At 46.0% G+C, this 23404-nt stretch overlaps 1 protein-coding gene across 2 annotated transcripts in view; it reads right to left on the bottom strand.

Annotated features, from left to right (window-relative positions):
• SATB2 (SATB homeobox 2) overlaps nt 1-23404 on the bottom strand; it is a 258561-nt gene that overhangs the window by 140337 nt on the left and 94820 nt on the right. For both annotated transcript variants that reach the window (XM_060257220.1, XM_060257221.1), the window contains exon 6: nt 9346-9448. In XM_060257220.1, the coding sequence (XP_060113203.1) occupies nt 9346-9448 (103 nt within the window). The remainder of the gene's footprint in view (nt 1-9345; nt 9449-23404) is intronic.

Genomic DNA, 23404 nt, shown 5'->3' with positions numbered 1-23404 from the left:
TTAATGGATGAGAATACCAGCCCCTCATCCACCAAGGACAAAAGAAACTCAAAAACTGTGGGCAGCCCCACAGTGTCAGGTGACATTGGAGAGTCAGCCACAAAGTCACTAAACCTTTTCCACTTCCTCTCGTAAGAGGCACGGGTGGAAGGTTTCCTGCTACTCTGGAGCACTTGCTGAACCCTGGTGGAAAAGTCTAGTGGTCGATGAACCACGCTGTCAGCTTCAGGTGCGGCACGTTGTGATGGAACACGTGCCCTCCCTGGGCCGACAACAGGTCCGGTTCTGCCGGGAACTGGTAAAAGGTCCCCTTCGACTGCTGGAGCAGGATCGAAAACCAGCTCTGACGGGGCCACCACGGGGTCACCAGGATGCAACGTGGCTTCTCCTGCACTAATTTGTGGACCACCCTCGTTAGCAGAGGTAAGGGCGGGAACATGTACAGGAACCAGCCCTCCCACTGAAGTAGAAGTCCGTCTCCCAAGGAAGCCGGATCCGCACCTCCCCTGGCACAGAACAATGGGCACTTCTTGTTCTGCGCTGTGGCGAAAGCGTCCAACTGTGGGTAGCCCCAAAGTTGGAACACCGGCTCTAGGAACCTCCAATGCAGTTCCCATTCGTGAGGGGAGGCTCCACCCCTGCTGAGCGAGTCCGCCTGTATGTTGAGGACCCCCGGCAGATGTGTAGCTTTTACAAAAATGTCCCACTGGAGGCACTCCTCCCAGAGGTCCATCGCCAGCGAGCATAGCCTGCGAGACACTGTCCCCCCCTGTCGGTTTATATAACACAGGGCAGTGGTGTTGTCCGTAAGCAATGCCACAGTCTGTCCCACCAGCAGCGGGCGGAACGATCGAAGGGCAAAGTGAACTGCTAGCAGTTCCAGATAGTTTATGTGGCACCGGCTCAGTTTCGGTGGCCACTTGCCCCCCACACATAGCTCTTCCAGGTGGGCTCCCCACCCCCACATGGAGGCATCGGTAGCGATGGTTACTGTAGGGGTCGGCAGATGAAAAGGGGCCCCTTGACGGATATTGCTCTCTGTTCCCCACCATTGCAGGGAGCGGAGAGTCCCGGGTGGAATGGTGAACCTCTTCCGAGGTGAGTCCCTGAGAGGTCGAAAATGGCGCAAGAACCATATCTGTAGGCCTCTCATGTGCAGTCTTGCGAAACGTAGCACGCTTGTCGTCGCGGCCATCAGCCCCAGCATCCGCTGAAGCTGCTGAGCCGTGCCCCACTGCCGCCTTTGAAGTAGCTGTACCAGAGTGATAATGTCCTTCGCTCTCTGCGAAGGGAGGAATGCTCGATGTTGTTGAGTGTCCAACAGAGCCCCTATGAATTGAACTGTCTTTGAAGGAGTGAGATGGGACTTTTCCAGGTTGACTTGCAGGCCCAGGGTGCCAAGAAGACGCAGAGTGATAGCGATGTGGGTTGCTAGACTCTCCCTCGACTTCGCCACAAGAAGCCAATCGTCGATGTATGGAAAGACAACGACTCCCTGCAGACGAAGATGGGCAGCCACCACACTCATCAGCTTCGTGAACACCCGAGGAGCAGTAGACAGTCCAAACGGCAGGGCCCTGAATTGGAAGTGACGAGCACCCACTGCAAATCGTAGAAAACGCCTGAACGCTGGATGGATGCTGACATGAAAATAAGCATCCTTGAGGTCCAGAGTCGCCATCCAGTCTCCCTGATTGATGAGGGGCAGGATTGTTTGCAGCGTAGCCATTCTGAACTTCTGGTACAGAATAAATTTGTTCAGACTCCGAAGGTCCATGATAGGCCTTAGGCCTCCGTCCCTTTTGGGGACCAGAAAATACCGGGAGTAGAAGCCTCCCGTCCTGGCCTCCGGTGGAACTACCTCTATGGCTTGTTTCTGTAGGAGGTTGTTCACCTCCGCCAGCAGAGGTGGGGAAGGGGGAGTGGTGACTACCACGGACTGGTTCGGGGTCTGAACAAACTCTATTTTGTAGCCCTCTTCTATGATGGACAGAGCCCACCTGTCTGTGGAGATCAACTCCCAGGCCGGTAGGAAAGGGCGTAGGCGGATGGATGAATTCCCAATGGGGGCGATGACGCGTGCTTGGAAGAAGTCAAACCCCCTGCTTCTGGGAGCGAGCCCCCTTCGACTTGCTGGGCGGTTGTGACCCGTAACGGTTCCTGCCGTTGCCTGAGTAGGGTGATCGTTCGGATTGGGCAGGGCGAGGACGCCACTGCTCTGGGGAGAACTTCTGGTAAGGCTTTTTGGTCCAGGGTTTGGACCATTGCTTGGATTTGGAAGCCTTAGCAGCAGATTGGACACCCAAGTTCTTAGATGTCTTAACGCTCTTGTCGAACTCCTGGAGGGCCGAGTCAGTCGTTGTACTGAAGAGCCCGTCACCCTCGAATGGCAGATCCTCAATGAAGGTCTTAGTGTCCTGGTGGAGCGTGGTAGACCTGAGCCAGGAGTGCCGTCGGATACAGACTGCAGACGTGATCTGTTTGGCTGAAGCTTCCACCATATGTTTTGCTGCGGCCAGTTGTTGTCTGGCCACAGCGAGACCTTCTTTCTGTAGCCTGGTTGCAGCAGCTCTCTTGTCCTCGGTTAAAGAGGAAAGGAAGGGGGAAAGTTGTTCCCACATGGCATACTGATATCTAGCCATGCAGGCGGCATAGTTAGACACCTTTATGCCGAGTGCCCCCGCGGAGTAGACCTTGCGGCCCATTCCATCGATCTTCCGCCCTTCTTTGTCCGGTGGGGAGGAGTGGACCTTCCTTGCCTTTGAAGAGGAGGAAACTACCACCGAGTTCGGGCGCGGATGGGTGAACAAAAATTCAGCCCCGGGCTCCTGGACCCTATACATATGGTCCAGTCGTTTGGATGAGACTGGCGTCGAGGAGGGTCGTGCCCAAGGCTCCTTGACCACTTGAAGGATCACCTTGGTCACTGGCAGAGCCACCGCAGTGGATGTGTTCCGTTGCATTATATCGAACACGTTGTCGTCCACTACAGGCTCTGGTTGCGTTACAGGCAGCTTGAGGGTGGCAGCAATCCGCTTCACAAGGTCCCCATAGGACTTCAGATCCTCCGACGGTGAGATCGGAAGATCCTCGGCCGTCTGGGAACCCGGTGAAGGCTCCAGTCCCTGGACTTCACTCTCCGATTCCGACGACGAGGAGTCTCTGTGTGTAGAGTGCTCCGAGAGCATCGGGGTCGACTCTCGCGGTGGAAGGATTGGTGTTCTTCGATCCGCATCTACCGGAACCAGCTGTCGATCCGGGGGAACCGATGCCGACGCAGAAGCCTTTCGGGACCGATGGGAAACCCTCGAGACCGATGAAAATTGGGATGCCTGCTCCCAATCGGGGTAGTCGTCCGGGTACCAACGACAGGTCTCGAACCGGGAGTAGGGAGGCTGCCACCTGCGTTGCTCCCACGATGGTATCGGGAAGCGTTGAGGAGGGTAGAAAGTTTCTCGCCTGACTCGGGGCTTGAATGGTGGATCGATCACCGGTGCCGACGCGTCAACCTCCGAGGTCGATCCGCTTTCGGAGCGACGACGGGAGCCCGAAGACGAAGACCGCTGGGTCAAGTCGATTTCCGGCTCTTGTTCCGACGCCGACAGGCGCTGCTGGTCAGCTGGGCTACGGCGCGGAGGCGTCCGAGGTTTTTTCGGGGGTTTTGTCGACGTCGATGCCGACGTACCGCCCGATGGGGAAGGAGTGCGGGGTCGCTTTCGCTTCTCCTTCGACTTCGCCTTTTTCGGAGGTCGGGTCCCCGAATCCTCCTGGCGCTTTTTAGCAGGCATATCCACCGTGCCCTCGAGGGGACGTTTAGTGGAGCCCCGCTCTTCCGGCAAGTCCAGAGTCAGTATCGGAGCCGCATCGGCCGATGCGAGCTCCAGTGCCGGGGTTTCGGACGACTTCGGTGCCGATGCCTCCATCGGTCGATGGGGTCTAAGCGCCGATTCGATCAGTGCCGCCGATAAACGAGCCGCCCGGTTCTTTCTCGTCTGCTTCGAAAAGCGGAGACAATGCGGGCACGCGTCTACTCGGTGGGCCTCTCCCAGGCACAGTAGGCAGAGGGAATGACCGTCTGGAGGGGCGATCTTCTTCCCACACGCACGGCAGCGTTTGAAAAACCCCCAGCGACTTTCCATAGAAAGTAGCCGCAAAAAAACTCCCCAGAACAATCTGAGCGAGAAAAAGAAGAGCGGGGGAAAAGCGCGGGCGAAGCGCCCCGAAGGGCCGTAGCCTGACGAACACAAAACGCTTTTTTTTTTTTTTTTTTTTTTAACTAACTAACTAACAACTATAAACTACAACTAACTACTAAACAACAATATTAAACGGGCTAACAAGAAGAAAATGCGAAGCCAAAAACTTCTCACCGACCGGGGAAAACGGAAAGGTAAACCTCTCAGCGCAGCGGTCAGAAAGGAACTGGCGGGATTGCCGCGCGGGCGCTGGTGGGCATGCGCAGTGGGTCGCCTGCGCATGCTCGTTGGCGCCGAGCGCGGAAAAATCCCGGGCTTTTTCAGATACCGATTCGGGGATCGGCGCAGGCGCACTATCCCATGAGTGTGAGGCACAGAGACCACGAAGAAGATCTTTACTTGCACATCTGTGACTGGCAAGGTCAAAAGGCCAGTTCCATCATAATTTTGGGTAGCTATGGAATGACCCCAAGAATTGCCTGCTGTTGTGTACGTGAGCGAAGCACGGTATGCAAATAAACTATCCACTCTGCTTGCTAATAAGTTCACAAGCCTGGCCCAAGCTAGGCCAACCTCATCAGATCTCGGAAGCTGAGCAGAATTGGCCCTGGTTAGTATTTTGAAGTACCAAGGAAACTCAGGGTTACTACACAGAGGCAGGCAATGGCAGACCACCTCTGAATGCCTCTTGTCTGAAAAGCCCTAAAGCAGGAGTGTCAAACATGCGACCCGGGGGCCAAATCAAGGCCTCTGGAGGGCTCCTATCAGGCCCCCAAGTAACTGGCTGTTGTCTGCTTCCTTCTCCCTCTCTCTTGCTTCCTTCTGCATCACAGCTTGCTTTGCAAGGATTGTTCAATCACTCAGGAGCTACAAAGCAAAAACCTTGATTTTCTCCATTGGTTGAAGCTCCTTCCCCTCCTGGTCCTCTGGGAAGGGAAGGAAAGAGCCAGAGCTTCCTTTACCCAGCTCTCTGGATCCCATGGGAGAGATACAAAGAAAGCACCTTTAAAAACAACAGTTTTAAGTTTAAAAAAAAAAAAAAACCTTTGTCTTTGTCTGTGTCCCTTAAAACTGGGGTCCCCAACCTCCGGTCCGTGGACCGGTACCAGTCCATGGCCTGTTAGCAACCAGGCTGAGAGTTGTATAGTTATTTCATTATATATTAAAATGTAGTAGTAGTAATAAATAGTATTAAATAATAATAATACATTGGATTTATATCCTGCCCTCCACTCAAAATCTCAGAGCGGCTCACAATCTCCTTTACCTTCCTCCCCCACAATAGACACCTTGTGAGGTGTATGGGGCTGAGAGAGCTCTCCTCAGAACTTGCCCTTTCAAGGACAACTCTGCGAGAGCTTTGGCTCACCCAAGGCCATTCCAGCCGCTGCAAGTGGAGGAGTGGGAAATCAAACCCGGTTCTTCTCAGACAAGAATCCACAGACTTAACCATCACACCAAAATAAAGTGCACGATTGTATCATCCCAAAACCACCCCCCACCCCGTCCATGGAAAAATTGTCTTCCACAATACTGATCCCTGGTGCCAAAAAGGTTGGGGACTGCTGCTTTAAAAAGTTTGTATCTCTGCTACCTGTCATTACATTTTATGACACACATGGCCCAGCCCAACAAGGTCTCATTGATGTCAGATCCAGACCTCGTAACAAAAGAGTTCGGTACCCCTGCCCTACAGGATTGCAGTAAGTCAGCTGCGGCTTGATAGCACTTTCCACCACCCCATTAGCCAGAGCCTAGGAGCTATTCACGGGACACTCTACCAGCAAATTCCACCAATGGCCCACTCACACCTTCTCCTCATTGCTGCAGAATTGGTAATCAGACTTTTGTAATCAAAACTGCATGCAAATGTTCTGCGATTTAAAAGCCACAATTCTGCACCCCTCCAAACTATAATTAAAAGGGGGGGGGGACAGCTGAACACAACACATGGTGTGTGATACTACTTAGCTAAGCCGGCGGGCAGTGAAGTAAACCAAATTCTACAGCAATAAAAAAAGGAACATTTGACAATAATTTCTGATATTTGGCAAGCATCTGTAAAAAAAAAATGTGACATATGAAATTCTGAGCCCTTCGCCACACAGGCTACTTGGATGCAGTGGTAGGTGTGATAGCATTCTGAGTCTATTCTATTTCAGACAAAGCAGTGTCAAAGAAGAACCATAAATCCAAGTACTGAAGAAGATGATGATATTGGATTTATATCCCACCCTTCACTCTGAATCTCAGAGCGGTCACAATCTCCTTTACCTTCCTCCCCCCACAACAAACACCCTGTGGGTAGGTGGGGCTGAGAGAACTCTCACAGAAGTTGCCCTTTCAAGGCCAATTCTGCGAGAGCTATTACTGACCCAAGGCCATTCCAGCAGCTGCAAGTGGAGAAGGGGGGAATCAAACCCGGTTCTCCCAGATAAGAGTCTGTGCACTTAACTACTACACCAAACTGCTGAAAAGTCCAAGAAAGCTAAGCAACAAAAATTAGCAGGAGACATATCAGAGAGAGACATACAAAGAGCAGAGGAGATTATTTCCTCTACCACCTTCACTGAATCTTTAAGATTACCATGCTGTGAATTGTTTTAGCCAACTGACTTTAATTAAGCTTTAATTATCAGTCATTAAGCTGATCAAAACTCAGTGGTAAAAAATATGACATAATAATTATTATTATATATATATATTATTATTATTATTATTATTATTATTATTATTATTATTATTATTATTATTATTATTATTATTATTATTATTATTATTATTATTTTACTGGATTTCTCATTTGTATTCTAAAATTCCTCCCCCTGCTTTTTTCATAAAATGGTGTAGAAAGTTATTACTGTAAGCTAATGGGACTCCATGTTTGAAGCTTACTAGAAAAACTGCCCTGGAAAAAGATTCATGTTAACATTAAGTTGCTTAACCTACTCAGTCCAAATGTAAAACGTACATGGGCACTGTGCATCCAATTTCTCCTCCACCTTCTCTTTCTTTCATGTTACCAGTGTTTACAATAGTCCCCGATAGCACAAGCGAGTTTCCTGTAAGGGGACAGTTCCAAAAATCTCTCTGGTTCAAGGCTTTTTCTCACAGTTGTTTTGCTGAATGGGGTGCAGACACAGTTAATCACCCCCACACACACACACACCAACTCAAATATTACTTACATAAGTCTGCAAACTAAGTGAAAACTTTAAAATATTTTAAGCCGGAGAGTTTGGCTGCATTTATAATGGGTTCCACAAACTATTCAATGAACATGTTTACTTCAAGTCCTCCTTGAATATGGCTTTTACATCTGTTGCTAATGATATCAAATTATTGATTGTTCAGTTTCTTATATTTGTTTAAATGTTAAGTATATGTTCTGCAACCTAATGCTTTTCTTCTTCCAGAGGGCTTTAAAATTTTTGCTGTGCATTAGTCATATTTACTTTGATCTTCGGGTACATATAATTACTTTACTGTTTGTTTATTTCAATAGGGTGGGAGGGGAAAAGGTTGACCAAAGAGATCTATATGCGGCAACTGGTAACAGAATCACATCGCTTACATTTAGGGAATCACGGTTTTGATTAAGAAGGAACCAGTTAGTTCCCACTGCTTTATTAAAAGAGACATTAGTGGATAAATAAGAAACACATTTCACAGTGGAGATTATGTTCAACTGCAGTGCCCATAAAATAATTTCGGTCCTCTTTGACTTCCCATTTGCAATAGTAAATTAGCATTGCTTTTTATGCTCAAATAACCAAAGCTTTAAATATACTTACCAGTCCCTATGACTGGATCAACCCTAAATGCTAGCCAACCAGATTCACCAATATCCCCTCTCTCTTTTTTAACTTTCAGAGAGTGTGCCAAGATCAACCTTCAAAATCAATCCCTGATCTTACATATGAAATCAATTTTCATTTACAAGCACTGGGTTACGACATGGAAATTTAAATCGTCAAGAAACGAAAAGCGATTAAGTTATGAGTACCGAAATGGCCCCTTTGAGGTGACTGCAGTAAAGTTCTCTATCTATTTATTCTTTTATGCACAACTCTACCTGTTGTGGACTACTTGCATTGTTGCTTTCCCTTGTGTAGCAGATGAACTGACACCACTTGAATCGCTTTAGAGCAGCCTGTGTTTATTTCACACATACCTTAACCTCTCCTTTCCTTCTCAAGCATCCACGCACACGCACACACACTCAAGTTTCCTGAGCTGCTATAACAGAATGAATCTCTTGAAACATCGTATACACAGTTATCCAGAAAATTCCTCTGGCTTACGTCCTTGACCTCTTCTTTAAAATCAAGGTCTTGAGCTGCTTGTTCTGCACTTAAAAATATTAACAGAATACTTTCTCTTTTTTTTCTTAGTTAGTAAGAGAGAGTAATGTCAGAAAAGCTAGGAAGCTCTTACGAGGAATTTGGTAATGTTTCGGTAGCACAATATTGCTAACAAAATTGTAAACTTACTTGAACCAAGAAAGGATAATAAATGTGTTTGCCATTCCATTCCACCCCAATGGAAACCCATTCCTTTTTCCTCTTATAGCAACAAGCCTTAATGTTCTCAAATTTGTATCGTTCTTTTGATTCTGTTTGAGCTAAGTTTGGTGCAGAGCCAGTTTGGTGTAGTGGTTAAGTATGCAGACTCTTATCTGGGAGAATTGGGTTTGATTCCCCACTCCTCTACTTGCAACTGCTGGGATGGCTTTGGGTTAGCCATAGCTATCGCAGAGTTGTCCTTGAAAGGGCGGCTTCTGGGGAAAGCTCTCTCAGCCCCACTCACCTCAAAGGGTGTTTGTTGTGGGGGAGGAAAATAAAGGCGATTGTGACCGCTCTGAGATTCAGAGTGAAGGGTGGACTATAAATCCAATATCTCCTTCTTTTAAGGAGACACAAATGGCACCTACAGGGCTTTTTTTTTAAATCCCCCTTGAGTCACGTTTGTAGAAATCCTTCTTGCTCACACCGAAACAAAAATCTTCATACTTGGCAAAATGTTGAGGATTTGGTATATAAAACCACTCATCATATAAATGTCACTTGATTCTTGTAGAATAATAAATTGCAAGGGCTTAGAAGCTTTTCACCGGCTTGGCAGGGAATGAGAACGGAAATCTATTTACCTTTAATCTTCTTGTACTTTTTATACCATCTCCCAAACTCCTGGCACTTGGTTGCTGACACATTGGCGTAGTAGGTGCTGTTTACAATGGAGGAGATCATACTCTGGAAAACAGTTAGTTAGTTAGTTAGATTTATATCCTGCCCTCTCCGCCGAGGCAAGCTCAGGGCGGCTCACAATAAGATACGATAAAACAATAAAGCATTAATTAAACATTTAAAACAATTCAATAATTTAAAACAATTCAGTGCTAAGTGCCACTTATTTTATTTATTTATTTATTTATTTAATTCTATTTATATCCCGCCCTACCCCACCAAGGTGGGCTCAGGCGGCTTACAACATAAAAACCAACAAAATCAATTTAAATACATTAATAATACATTAATAATTATAATTATACAATAAAATACATAAAATACCTATAAAATATATAAAAACACATAAAGCTCACTTCAATATGTACTATGCTACCTTCTTTAAGTCAATTCTTCAATATTCCAGTATTAAATAATCTGGTGTTCGAGATTGAGTGTTCAGGCATTCTGATAACAATTAATTGTATGCCAACCGGAAGAGGGCTGTTTTGCAGGCCCTGCGGAACTGTTCAAGGCTCCACAGGGCCCTCACCTCCTCCGGGAGCTGATTCCACCAACAAGGAGCTGCAATCGAGAAGGCCCTGTCTCTGGTCACTTTCAGACGGGCCTCCTTTGGCCCAGGGATTGTAAGAAGGTTTTGGGATTAGTTGCAGATGGTGTTCAGTATTCTTAAACATCCTTTAAAGCTGATATATCAGCGGTTCAGGAAAAGGCCGGCTGAAATAATGTTGTCTTGCAGGTCTTCCAGGACTGGGCAAGGTCCCACAAGGCTCTAACCTCCTCCAGCAGTTGGTTCCACCAATGGGTGGGCCGCGAAACAGGGAGAGATGGAGAGTTTCTAAACAGAACGCAATACAAATATCCTTCCAGGGGAAACTGACAATACAAGCTAAGACTCGCCAACTTAATTCATAAAAGTATTTTAAAACACACTTATTGAATAGTTTTCCAAAATGGTCTTACCCCTTTTGTATCATCAGATGCAACTGTTTTTATTAATTAGTCTTGTGTGACTTAGACATATGTCTCCAGCTTTACATCTACTTGTCACTTTAATTTATAACTAGGTATTATCAAAAGAATCCTTTTACTAAAAGCATAACTAGAAGCACTGTCACGTTGGGGAACACAACGGGTGAGAAGAACTGTGATTTAGGGACCGGATCCTAAAGGTAAGATTAGATGCTCCAGCATGCGTAATCCAAATAATGCTTTTCAGATGTTTCTGTTCTGCTTCCAACTGCAATAAGGATCATACAGCCAAGAATCTGGGAACATTCGTGCTACTTGCTACAGTACAATAGTTAGGCAAATAAGTTAAATTAATATAATTTATAGAAACGTGCCATTAATCCTTGTGCGAAAATCCACATGGAAGAGAAATTACAATGCTACTCTGAGCGGATGAAACTAAAAATAGAACGTTATCAAACGATCAAGGGTGACAGGAAAACTATGAGTACTCAAAAATATTTTGGACCTTTGGAAACAGACATGAGATGCCAAATCCTTTTATCATCCTGAACAAATAAACTTGAATTTAGATTGCCCTAGACACAGCTGTTTGGTTGCTATTTCACTTTAATTCAGATTCCCCAAACCTTTAAATTCTTCCAAAGCTTAGCATTTTCTTCAATCAAAAATTTTGCACGCTGACATTGTTATGCAATTATATTGAATCATAAATAAAATGGACTCAAATTCCAGAGGCTCAAAATATGTTCTCTAAAACAAGAGTGAGGACTGAGACCTAGCGAGGATGGAAATTAAGTCTGCAAATTCACCTACTGATGTACTTCTACCTTCTTAATGAAAGCTGTCAGTTCCTTAATGCAACACAACACAGTCTTCAAAGCGATCATGAAGGCTGGATTGGAAAACTCTGAATCACAGATATAATCTCACAGATTAAGGCTCAGTTTTCTAAATAGTGCTGTTTTAAGTCCCAACAGGCTAAAGCACTTCTTTCCCTGTGGTACCGCCACAGTCAGAAGTTAAGATTATGGCAAGGACTGTCATTTAAAGCAGAAAAGCTAGACCGATTTCGCAGTCACATTACGCCACTCAGTGTTCCCTCTAAACTAGCTCACAGATTTTTAGCCTGCAGCTCACACGTTTTTTGTCTTAGCTCAGAAAGGATGACCCCAGAGCACACTAATTTATGCAGTAGCTCACAAAGTAGAATTTTTGCTCACAAGACTCTGCATCTTACAGGGAACATTGCAGGTCACATGTCAAAGCCACCGAGTATCGTGCTCTAGATCAGGGGTCCCCAACCCTCGGGCCTGTTCACAACCGGGCTGCACAGCCTGGCCACCCACCCCCCCAGTGCCGTGCAGCCTCGCCACCCCACCCCCCTTGTGGTGCCTCCTCCACCCTCAGTTTTTACAATTTTAAGGCCAGGGGAGGGGCGGTGAAGCGCCGCCTTCCCTGGCTCTTTAAAGGCCAACCCCCCCCCCCACTGATCTGCTGATCGCCGGGGGAAACCACCGCAGCAGCGGTGGGCGACCCGCTGAAGAAGCAGCTCCATCCTTGCCTCCTCCCCACTTCCTTCCCATGATTAGGAAGGAAGTGAAGAGGAGGCAAGCAGGGTCGGATCTAGGGGGGGGCAGAGGGGGATGGTTGCCCCGGGTGCCAACATAGGGGGGATGCCAAATTGGGTATGGAGTCCGTTGTATTCTATGGGACCATAAGATAGAATGGCCCATAAGGGGGGGCGCCATTTTTTAATTTTGCCCCCACTCAAAAAACATGTAGATCCAGTTCTGGAGGCAAGGACAGTGCCGCTTCTTCAGCGGGCAGCATGAGGGGGGTGGGGCAGAGAGGCTGCACAGCACTGGAGTCGGGGAGGAGAGGCTGTGTGGCACCACAGGGGGTGCGGCCGAATTCAGTTCCTCCCCCCTGCCGGGCCTGGGGCCATGTGCTAAAAAGGTTGGGGACCACTGCTCTAGTTCATGAAGGTACACTGACCTAAGATCTCTGAACACCTCTCCTCCTTGGATTACAATAGTTTTTAATGACATTATCAAATGGAAATCAGAAGCAGAAAGGTAGAGCCTCCCTCTTGATATTTACTCCCTAAAGGTGAATGTTTTGTGTTTCTTACAAAGGCTGGGTTTCAGAAATCACTGGCAGCAGGTAAGGATAGCCAGCACTTAATACTTCTTGCCCCAAAGCAATTTTATCCCTGTTGTCTCTCAAGCAGGCAGGTTTACACTGCCGTGAGGCAAATCGCAGGTTTGCCCCCTTCAAAATGGCGACGCGGAGCAACTGGTGCAAAATCGGCAGCTTGCTCCGCACAGAAATGGAAGCCTGCTCCACAGCAAGGTGAGTGCGGAATCAGCCAGAGTTTCATTGTGTGAGTTCTCCATTGCAGCCCAGATCTTGAGTAAGCTGATATTCTACTGGAAAGCCTTATCTTAAGCTGCACATAAATCACACAACTAGGAGGTGGGGGGGGGGATTAATTCAAAGTGGGTCACATTTTATCTTTAGTGGCAATTTGAACCCCCCAAGTGAACTGGAAGTTTCTGCATGAGATGAAGAGTTGCAAAACTGCTGCTTGCGGGAAAGAGTCGTCCTACACTACCTCTTTTCACTTCTCTATGGAAGAGCACTCAACGTGCTGTGAGCGCATTAATAAAAAGCAGCATTTACGCCGCAGTCTCACTCCAAAGAGACAGACCTATAATTTGCTGCTGTCAGTAATATATTAATCACACGAGGATTGTTAATGACATTTCACATTTGGCACAATATTTCCTTAAAACTGATTTGGGAGAAGGGACTTTATTAGAAGCAAAGTCAGACGATGACAGCAGACAGCTGATCTGCAATGTTCCACTTGTGGGGTGTGGGGGGGGGAGGAGAGAGAATCTAGTCAGAAACGGCTATAATTTCAAAGATATTTGTGTAAGCTCTGCAGGCCACATCTATATAGCACCGCACTCCTCTGCTGTGCGTGGGTCCTATTTATCCACTGCATATGCAGCTGACCAAGTCTACATGCCGTACACATGTTCCCCTGCTAAGCCGCTGCGATGTCCATGATCCCAATGGAAGAGAAGCAAAACTCCCTGCTAAGTTTAAAGCGGAACTGTTATGTATATGGATTTCTGGTTTCATTTAATAGTATCCCTGCCTGGCTCATTGGACTGAGCTTGGGGACTCAGGAACAATGGGAAGCAAGATCCAAATTCCCACTGCCCTGGTCCAATCAGAGGTCCCCTGCTGGTTCAAATGGCCCAATGGCGTTCTAGCGCGGGAACCCAGGACTGCATAAAGTTGGCCCGTTGGCCCAGTACAGCAGTCTTCTAGCTTACTCATTACCATGCTGCAACTCAATAAAGAGCTATGATCACTGCAATCTCGTCTCCTCCATGCATTGAACCCACTATATTATAGGAACAAAGCAAGAGCAGAATGTGAATTGCCACAGAAACACAACCCAGGACCCTAATTTGGCCATCACTGTTGTGATGTGTGACCTGAATGAATCAATAAACAGCTATACATTAGTCTGACAGATTTTCTATAGAGCGCAATAAAGGGACAATGTAGGAGGACACCAGACCAGCACACCCCACACATTCATCGGGGGGGGGGGGGAGGTTAACAGGTTACTATGTAGAAAAATATCTGCAGGGTACAGATGCCTAGATGTAACTGCTGAAATCAAAATTGTTGCACCAGAATTACATGGTGCGCACTGGAGTGTATACCCTAAATTTTGAGGTTAAGTGTATGGACTCTTATCTAAGAGAACTGGATTTGATTCCCCACTCCTCCACTTGCAGTTTGGGTCAACCATAGCTCTCGCAGGAGTTGTCCTTGACAGAGAAGCTGCTGTTAAGAGCTCTCTCAGTCCCACCCAGCTCACAGGGTGTCTGTTGTGGGATGGGGGGAGGTAAAGGAGATTGTGACCAGTCTGAGACTCAGATTCAGAGTGGAGGGCGGGATATAAATCTAATATCATCTTCTTCTAAACCATTTGTTTCAATTCTGACATCTGGGGAACAAAAGGCATATTTTCTATTATTCCCCCGTTAAATATCTGAACAGATATTATACACAGTAGATCCACCATGGATTTTTAGGCTAGCATCTTGAGGGCTGTGTTACCACGTGCACAATGAATTGTGACAAATATAATAAGTACAGCGTTACTACAAGGTACACCCACATTCCTGGCATTTTCCACATGGTAAATGGCCATTAATAGGGAAAAAAACTACAACAGAGCAGGGCTCTGAGCAAGCCACTCAACGGCTTTCAATACAGCCCGACAAGGTTAAATTCATTAAAAACAAAAAGCTCTACAGCAGGGGTGTCAAACATGCGGCCTGGGGGTTGAATCAGGCCCCCAGAGAGCTCCTATCAGGCCCCCGAGCAACTGGCCCTTGTCTCCTTCCTTCTGCATCTCAGCTTGCTTTGCAAAGCTTACTCAATTGCACAAGAGCTACAAAGCAAAATCTCATTTTTCTCCATTGGCTAGGGCTCTTCCCCCTCCTGGTCCCCTAGGGAAAGGTGGAAAGAGCCAGAGTTTCCTCTGCTCAGTTCCCTGGATCTCATGAGAGAAGTATAAAGAAAGCAACTTCAAGAGTACTAATGTTTTAAGCCTGTTTTTATTTTAAGGGTTTTAGAAAAAAACTTTAATTGTGTTTGTGTCCTTTATAAAGTTTATATCTCTGCTACTACCTAATCTTACACAGGTACACACATGGCCTGGCCTGACACGACCCAGCCCGACAATGTCTCACTTATGTCAGATTCGGCCCTTATGATAAATGAGTTCAACACCCCTGCTCTACGGCCTTCTCCCTGCCAGGAGTAATGAAGGAAAAATTTACACCCATGTAAGGCAGAACGACTTGGAATTAGGGTTATGGCAAGGAAGGGGCCAGGAGCTGAATAGCCCTGCTCACAATAATGATCCACTCCACCAGGATATTTTGGGGGGGGAGGGGCAGTCAGCAAAGGAGGGGCTTTTCAAACATGGAAATGCCATTTATTAGAAAAACAGATTTTATTTAAAACAAAAACAGCTGGTATCCCCCAAATTTAATTGAATCTAATCTAATTTTTAGATTTATACCCCACCCTATCCCGCAAGCAAGCTCGGGGCAGCTCACAACAATAAAAGAGTAGAGTTAAAACAATACCGTAAAAGCAGACATTGCAAAACAGGCACAGCCCAGCAAACAGTCTTACAGACATAGGCGGTAAACAGCATGAGACTGATGGCTAGTAACATAACATAACACCATAATGGCGAAATGCTGGGGGAAGCGATGACTTTCAGAGGACTCCCGCTGAATTAAAAGCCTGACAGAAAAGCTCTGTCTTACAGACCCTGCAAAACCTTGTGAAGTCCCGCAGGGCCCGGATCTCCAGTGGGCGCTCATTCCACCGGGTAGGGGCCCAGACCGAAAAGGCCCTGGCTCTCGTTGAAGCCAGCCAGGCATCCTCAGGATCAGGGACTATGAGAAGATGTTGTTTGTTGTGTTGTACTTCACCCAGACTTCCTCTAGCAGACTTTTTAAGCATTGCTGCCAGGGCTGGCCCTGCCACTAGGCAAACTAGACTGCCTAGGGCGCCGGCCTTCTGGGGGTGCTGAACTGCGACTCAGCGATGCGGAGGGGGGGGGGGAGATAGTCTTGCCTAGGGTGCCAGTCTAGGGCCGGCCCTGACTCCCACCACCACTATGCTTACATGATCCGGGGGGAGGGGGGGGCAGAGTTAGCAGTATGCTTAAAAGGAATGATTATTGGAGAAGGGTGTTCAGTACGAGGAGGGAAGCTACCCAGAGCTTGAATTTTGTGAAGCTGCATGGCTGTGAGAATATATTAATCGGGATCCCGAAAAGCAAAATTTTCTTGGGTGAGTAATTAGACCAATACAATTATCCTTAAGTGGAATAAGTCTGCCTGACGAAGGGCTACGCTCTGAAATGCATTAAGACATCCGGATATTGCGTTGTATATTTCAGGAGGCTTCTATATATCAGATTATACCCATTTGGGAAAATTACCAGCAAAATACCTCGAGGAGGGTTTTCTGCCACATTTCAAGGACTTTGTTTATAACTGAGACTTTTGATACTTGTTATTGGTTTGTTATGTGTTGTTGATATTGTATAAATATTATTTGCATGATTTTGTAGCAATATGGAACACAGTTTCTCTGTAGTTATTTCTCAGTACAAGGGAAAGGCAGTGTTGCATATTGATTGATATTGGATTTATATCCCACCCTATACTCTGATTCTCAGAGTCTCAGAGCGGCTCACAGTCTCCTTTACCTCCCCCACCCCCAACAATAGACACCCTGTGAGGTGGGTGGGGCTGGGAGAGCTCTTACAGCAGCTGCCCTTTCAAGGACACTCTTGTGAAAGGTATGGCTGATCTAAGGCCATTCCAGCAGCTGCAAGTGGAGGAGTGGGGAATCAAACTCAGTTCTCCCAGATAACAGTCCACACACTTAACCACTACACCAAACTGGCTCTCCAAAAAAATAAAAAGAAGGGTCGGTGCTTGTTCCCTGCCTCTCGCTGCCGATAGGAGTCTGAAAGCAGGTCACACTCACCTCCCCCCCTCCTCTCCCCACAGCAAGCACCCTGTGAGGTAGGTGGGGCTGAGAGAACGTGACTGGCCAGAGCTCACCCAGCAGGTTTCATGGGTGGGAGCCGGGGAATCGAACCCAGTTGATCAAGCCAGATCCGAGGCCGCCGCTTTCCCCACTACGTAACGCTGGCTCTCATAGTTGTTAGAGTGTTGGACCAAGATCTGGGAGACCCAGTTTCAAATCTCCACTCTGCCAAAGAGGTTTGCCGGATGAACCTGGACCAATCACATCCACACAGCCTCACCTATCTCACAGGGTTCCTTACTGTAAAGCTCAAACAAAGGATGTTCACAAGAACTGTGCTCCAGGTCCCAATTGCAGAGAATTTACTTTTATTTCTTTAAAATATTTATTATCCACTTTTTTCCCTCTTTAGAAAGCTCCAATTAGCTTAAAGGTAAAACACATAACATACATTACATGCATATATAAAAAGGAACATGTTTAAATGAATATGTGGAAGAAAAACTGATCTTTAAAAAAATATATACCTTATACACAGATTTTGCCAGGGCTTTTTTTTTTTTTGTAGCAGGAGCTCCTTTGCCTATTAGGCCACCCCCCACCCCCGATGTAGCCAATCCTCCAAGAGCTTTCAGAGCTCTTAGTACAGGGCCTACTGCAAGCTCCAGGAGGATTGGCTACATCAGGGGTGTGTGGCCTAATAGGCAAATGAGTTCCTGCTACCAAAAAAGCCCTGGATTTTGCCATGCAGCTGGCTTGGTGAGAGGCCCCAGACATCGGACTGTCCGTTACAAGCAAACTGTTGACTTCCATTCATTTATCTGACACACCACCACTTGACGACAGGGTAACCCTGCCTACAGCCCTGCTTGGAATGCAACAATATTCTAAGCCAGGAAATAGGAGAGGGGTGGAAAAGAGAAGGAACATAATGCATTGATACTTCTCTCTAACTCCCAGCGTAAGCCTCCCTTCACTTTTAAGTAATGTTGTCCACTATCTGAAGTTCTGAGTTGGAGAGACACTACACCATATGTAATGTCAACTGTACAGAGCTGCCAGGCAACATGTGATGAATGGGCTATATATGCTCACCCTTAACCTGCATTCACCACTGAACAACCAGGAACATGCGATGAATGGGCTATATATGCTCACTCTTAACTTGCATTCACCACTGAACAACCAGGAGCAAGTAAGAACTTACGTGGGGCAAGGGATGCATGCTTTGCACACATACTCCTGACAAAAAGGAAACCAATGAAGGACAAATATCCATCTGGCAAACGTGGACTTGATTCTAGACTTTACAAGAAGCAATTCCTCATCTTGTGTACAACATAATTTCTGCAGATACACCGCAGATAAAACACATGCACACATATCACTGCATGCAGGCTAGAGGTTGACCAGCAATTCAAAAATTACAGATGATATTGTAGTAAAAGCTACCACTGGAGCTTCTGTTTTGCATGCCAAAATGATTCCAGTTCTTTTGAGAGACTCTAAAACAATCAAAGCAGATGTACGATGTAACACGCTACAGTGAATCACTTCCATCTACACTATTTCCACTCACCTGGTACCTCAAGATCCACAAGGGAACCCTTCACTCATGAAATTATTTCATGACTGCTCATAACATACATAAATAAAATGAGATCATTATCCTCATAACGTGTGGGGAGGACAGAAAGATGGAGAACTCCCTGGAGGTGCTACGTGTTTCTTCTGCTTTATGCACAGAAACACACTTGTACACACACTCAAGGGAGAGGGAGATGTGACTTCCTGTGTCTGCAGCGTTGGGCAGGTTTTGCCATCTCTACATTATTCCCATGCACAAGGCTCTATTTTTCCCCACACAAAGTGGCAACTGGTTACTTATATGAGAAAAACACCTGCACTTGTGTACAATGTTCCCTCTAAGCTGCAGAGTCTTGTGAGCAAAAATTCTACTTTGTGAGCTACTGACACTGGTATTAAAGCTGTGAGCTACTGCATAAATTAGTGTGCTCTGGGGTTCTCCTGCCTGAGCTAAGATAAAAATCTGTGAGCTGGAGGCTAAAAATCTATGAGCTAGCTCACGCTAACTCAGCTTAGAGGGAACACTGGGTATATTAATGGGAATCAAACGTGTTTTCTTCCCTGCCTCTCTGACCACAGATTCTGAAACTGGACCAGGTTTAATTCCCTCTCGACTATGACCCTTGGCTGGAAGAAGAAATAGCTCGATGCTTTTGCCAAATCACATTGTCATTATCAAAGGAATATATTTTGATAAACTCGCCTTCAACGTTTAGGGGGAGGTGGCTATTACCTTACAACACCAACAATCTCACTGAATTAATATAATGGAAATCAGAAACCTGCCATCTTGATATTTTATTTTTAATATTCTATGTTCGTTAATTATTAATATTTTTAACTGTTGTTAGCCGCCCTGAGCCTGTCAGGGGAGGCCAGGATATTAGATAGATAGATAGACAGACAGACAGACATAAAGGTAAAGGTAGTCCCATGTGCAAGCACCAGTCATTTCTGACTCTAGGGTGACGTTGCTTTTACAACTTTTTCACGGCAGACGTTTTACGGGGTGGTTTGCCACTGCCTTCCCCAGTCATCTACGCTTTCCCCCCAGCAAGCTGGGTACTCATTTTATCGACCTCGGAAGGATGGAAGGCTGAGTCAACCTCGAGCAAGCTACCTGAACCCAGCTTCCACCGGGATCGAACTCAGGTCGTGAGCAGAGCTTAGGACAGCAGTACTGCAGCTTTACCACTCTGCACCACAGGGCTTCAGTTCAGATAGATATAGGAATAAGGAATATCCAAAGGTATAGGAATAGGGTATATCCAAAGGAATATGTGCTATAGAGGTATAAGGAATATCCAAAGGAATATGTTCTGTAGAGGTAAAGGAAAAAGGAATATTCATTATTGGGTTAGGGAATTTTTATGTTGCCTCTCCTGGGGAACTCAACCAAAAAAAAATCCCAGCCAGAGAATTAAAACAAAAAATAAGGCACTTAAAGTGCATTCAAGAATTTCAGACTACAAGCACACTATAAAATTATTTTTGAAGGAGTAAAGCCTCGATAAACAAAAACGTTTTGGCCTAGTGCCTGAAAGAAAGCAGTGTATGCACCAGAAGAGCCTCAAAGAGGTGCCACTGCTGAGAAGGTCCTGTCTTTGGTTGCCACCACCCTCACTTTTGAAGGCGGGGCATAGACAGCAGGACTTGTGAAGCAGATCTTTACTGGGAGGCTGGCTCCAGGACAGGAACACTGTATCGACGAAGAAACAACATTCAAAGTCAGGGCATCCCTTCAGATAATTCTGTCAAAGACCTGCTTGAAGCCAACATCATCAGATGATGAAATGTATACAAACATTTTATGGCCTATGGCAGGGGTGGCCAACGGTAGCTCTCCAGATGTTTTTTGCCTACAACTCCCATCAGCCCCAGCCATTGGCCATGCTGGCTGGGGCTGATGGGAGTTGTAGGCAAAAAACATCTGGAGAGCTAACCATTGGCCACCCCTGGCCTATGGTATCTGAAAAACCTTCTTGGTCTAGTAGTTTGTAAAGCTATTTTAGAAGGCATTGTTAGCTGTGGTCAAAACCTCTAAAGGTAGAGCAAAGTTCTAAATCAGGGGTGGCCAAACTGTGGCTGGAGAGCCACATGTGGCTCTTTCACACATACTGTGTGGCTCTAGAAGCCCCCAGTGCTCTGTCAGCTGGCTTGGAGAAGGCATCTCTCTCTTTAAATCACTTCTTCAAGCCAAGCCAGCCAGAGGTTTGGAGAATGCATTTAAAGTTAAAGTTGCTTTTCCCCACATCTATCTGCTTTCTTTCCACCTTTCCTTCCTTCCTTCCTGTCTTGTGGCTCTCAAACATCTGATGTTCATGTCTTGCGGCTCTCAGATATCTGATATTTATTCTATATGGCTCTTACATTAAGCAAGTTTGGCCACCCCTGTTCTAAATGATGCAGGAAATCTGAGAATGACCAGTCTTCTCGGATATAAAGATGGATCTTCAAATATTAATGATATTAACTATTTCAAAGAATGGGAAAAGATCAACTTTTTATAAATCTACCAATTATATTCTGAGTGACAATTCTTTAGGGCACAGGAGTAATGCACATCGTGTTACAACTCATTTGTTCCAAGTTAAAGGTTTGAGATACACAAATAGGATTCTTATTTCAAACCCATAAGGCACTATTCTCTGTTACTGCAAATTACTTGGCAATTCAAGGAGTTTTCTGATTCTGAGTCATTGACTGTTGCATATGTGGTGATAAAAGTCATGTGTTCCGGTAACCTTTATGAAGTCAAGAAGGAAGTAAGAGCTTAAATATGACAATTAAAACCAGGTTTCCAGCTAACACCCAAGTTTATGAGGATTCCGAAAGCCTATATATATCGTTCAGAGAAAAAGTGCCAAGTTCATTCCAAAATTAACACCCTGTTCAGTCTTCCAAAATCTAATACACAACTCTTAGGCAAAAGTTCCTTCAAGTGGCAGAAAATTTCTTGTAGTGACATACTTTTTGCCTGTCAGCACATCGTATTACAAATTTTGGGGAAGATTTTGGAAGAGCTCAGATTACTTTATCACACTGATCGAGCCAGCCAATGTATCCTCAAGTTTCCTTACAACTTTATTGCTTCTCATATTAATAAGTCACAATTTAATTTCTATTTGTCATACACAGAGGAGTGAAGACAAAGTCTTTTGCTAGAAAAAAAATTGTACAGCTATTACGAAATCATTAGTGGGGCATAAAGAGTCCAAGCAGCAAAAGTGTTGTTTATTTAGACACGATATATAGCTATAATCAGTTAAATAAAGGCCAACAAATGGCAGAACCCAAAGCACCACATTGTTTCTAACCGCAGTCACTAACAGCCTACTGAAACGGGGGGAAAGAATTCTTATATTCCCAGAAGATGCTCATGCTCATACATGGACTTTGGCAGGTCTGCACTGAAAGGATATTATTATTATTATTATTATTATTATTATTATTATTATTATTATACTGCCCATTCCCCCATGGGGGCTCAGGGCAGAGTACATCAATATAGATAATAATAAAATCAAAACAGAATTACAATAAAATCACAATAAGATCATTCAATAGCTAGTTAATAGGGCAACAGGATGGTATAGTAAGATGGTACAGCAGTGTGGTACAGCAGCGGGGGGCAACCAATCTAACAAGCAGATTCCCGCCGCCTTATCCAAAAGCCTGGCGGAACAGCTCCATTTTACAGGCCCTACGAAAGGCTAACAAGCCAGGTAGGGCCCGCATCTCCATAGGGAGCGGATTCCACCAGGTAGAGGCAAGACGGGCATCTCTTGGACCGCAGATATTCCATCACCATGTCCAGCTGCCTGCCTTAGACAAGGTGCATCTCTTGAGCTTGGGGGAGAGAGAGCAAGATGACTCGGGCATTCATGCCTCATGTCAGCTCTTGCCTGAGGATTCAATGCCACCAATCACACCGGGTCCGGTACAAAGTGCTGGTCATTACCTTTAAAGCCCTACCTGACCGGCCTACCTGAGGGACCGTCTTTCCCCATATGAGCCCCAGAGAGCACTGAGGTCAGCAGGGAAAAATAAACTGACCATCCCTGGGCCAAAAGAGGCTAAACTTCAGAACACTCATGCACGGGCCTTTTCCATCGCGGCCCCATCCCTATGGAATCAGCTCCCGGAGGAGGTGCGGGCCCTGGAGCCTTGATCAGTTCTGCAGGGCCTGCAAGACCACCCTTTTCAAGCTGGCGTTCACGGACTGCTGATTTATGGTTGTTTAACAAAGGGATCCGCCAATATGGTTCTGTTTAAGGACCCTTGTTACCATGTAAACTGACAGAAATAGCGTCAGGAATATCATTGCTACTGTCAGATTAAGTTAAGTTTAATTATGTATTGACTGGTTTTTAAATAACGTTAATTTTAAAGTTTTATATCTATTGTATTGTATGCTTATGAATGCTGTTAGCCGCCCTGAGCCTGCCCTGGCGGGGAAGGCAGGATATAAATAAAATTTTATTATTACACCCTTGCCTCCTTTTTCTGGGATATTGGAGGTGAGTGAGGGCCAGGTGCAGGAGTGGCCATGCCACTAGGCAAACTAGGCAATTACCTAGGGCGCCGGCCTTTCGGGATCACCGAATTAGGTGCCCCCCCCACGTGACTCAGTGATGTTTTCAGTGGGGGGGGAGAGAAGTTAGCCTTGCCTAGGGTGCCAGACAGCCTAGGGCTGGTCCTGGCCAGGTGCTTTCCCTGCAGTCCATGGCACATCTTTAAAGATTGATGACAGCTCCATGTCTTTGATGGCAATTCTGCTCTCCTGCC

This window comes from Heteronotia binoei, chromosome 16 (genome assembly GCF_032191835.1).
Source record: "Heteronotia binoei isolate CCM8104 ecotype False Entrance Well chromosome 16, APGP_CSIRO_Hbin_v1, whole genome shotgun sequence".
NCBI classification, from domain to species: Eukaryota; Metazoa; Chordata; class Lepidosauria; order Squamata; family Gekkonidae; genus Heteronotia; species Heteronotia binoei.
The sequence above is the reverse complement of the archived record's forward strand: the minus strand, read 5'-3'. Positions and strand labels throughout refer to the sequence as shown.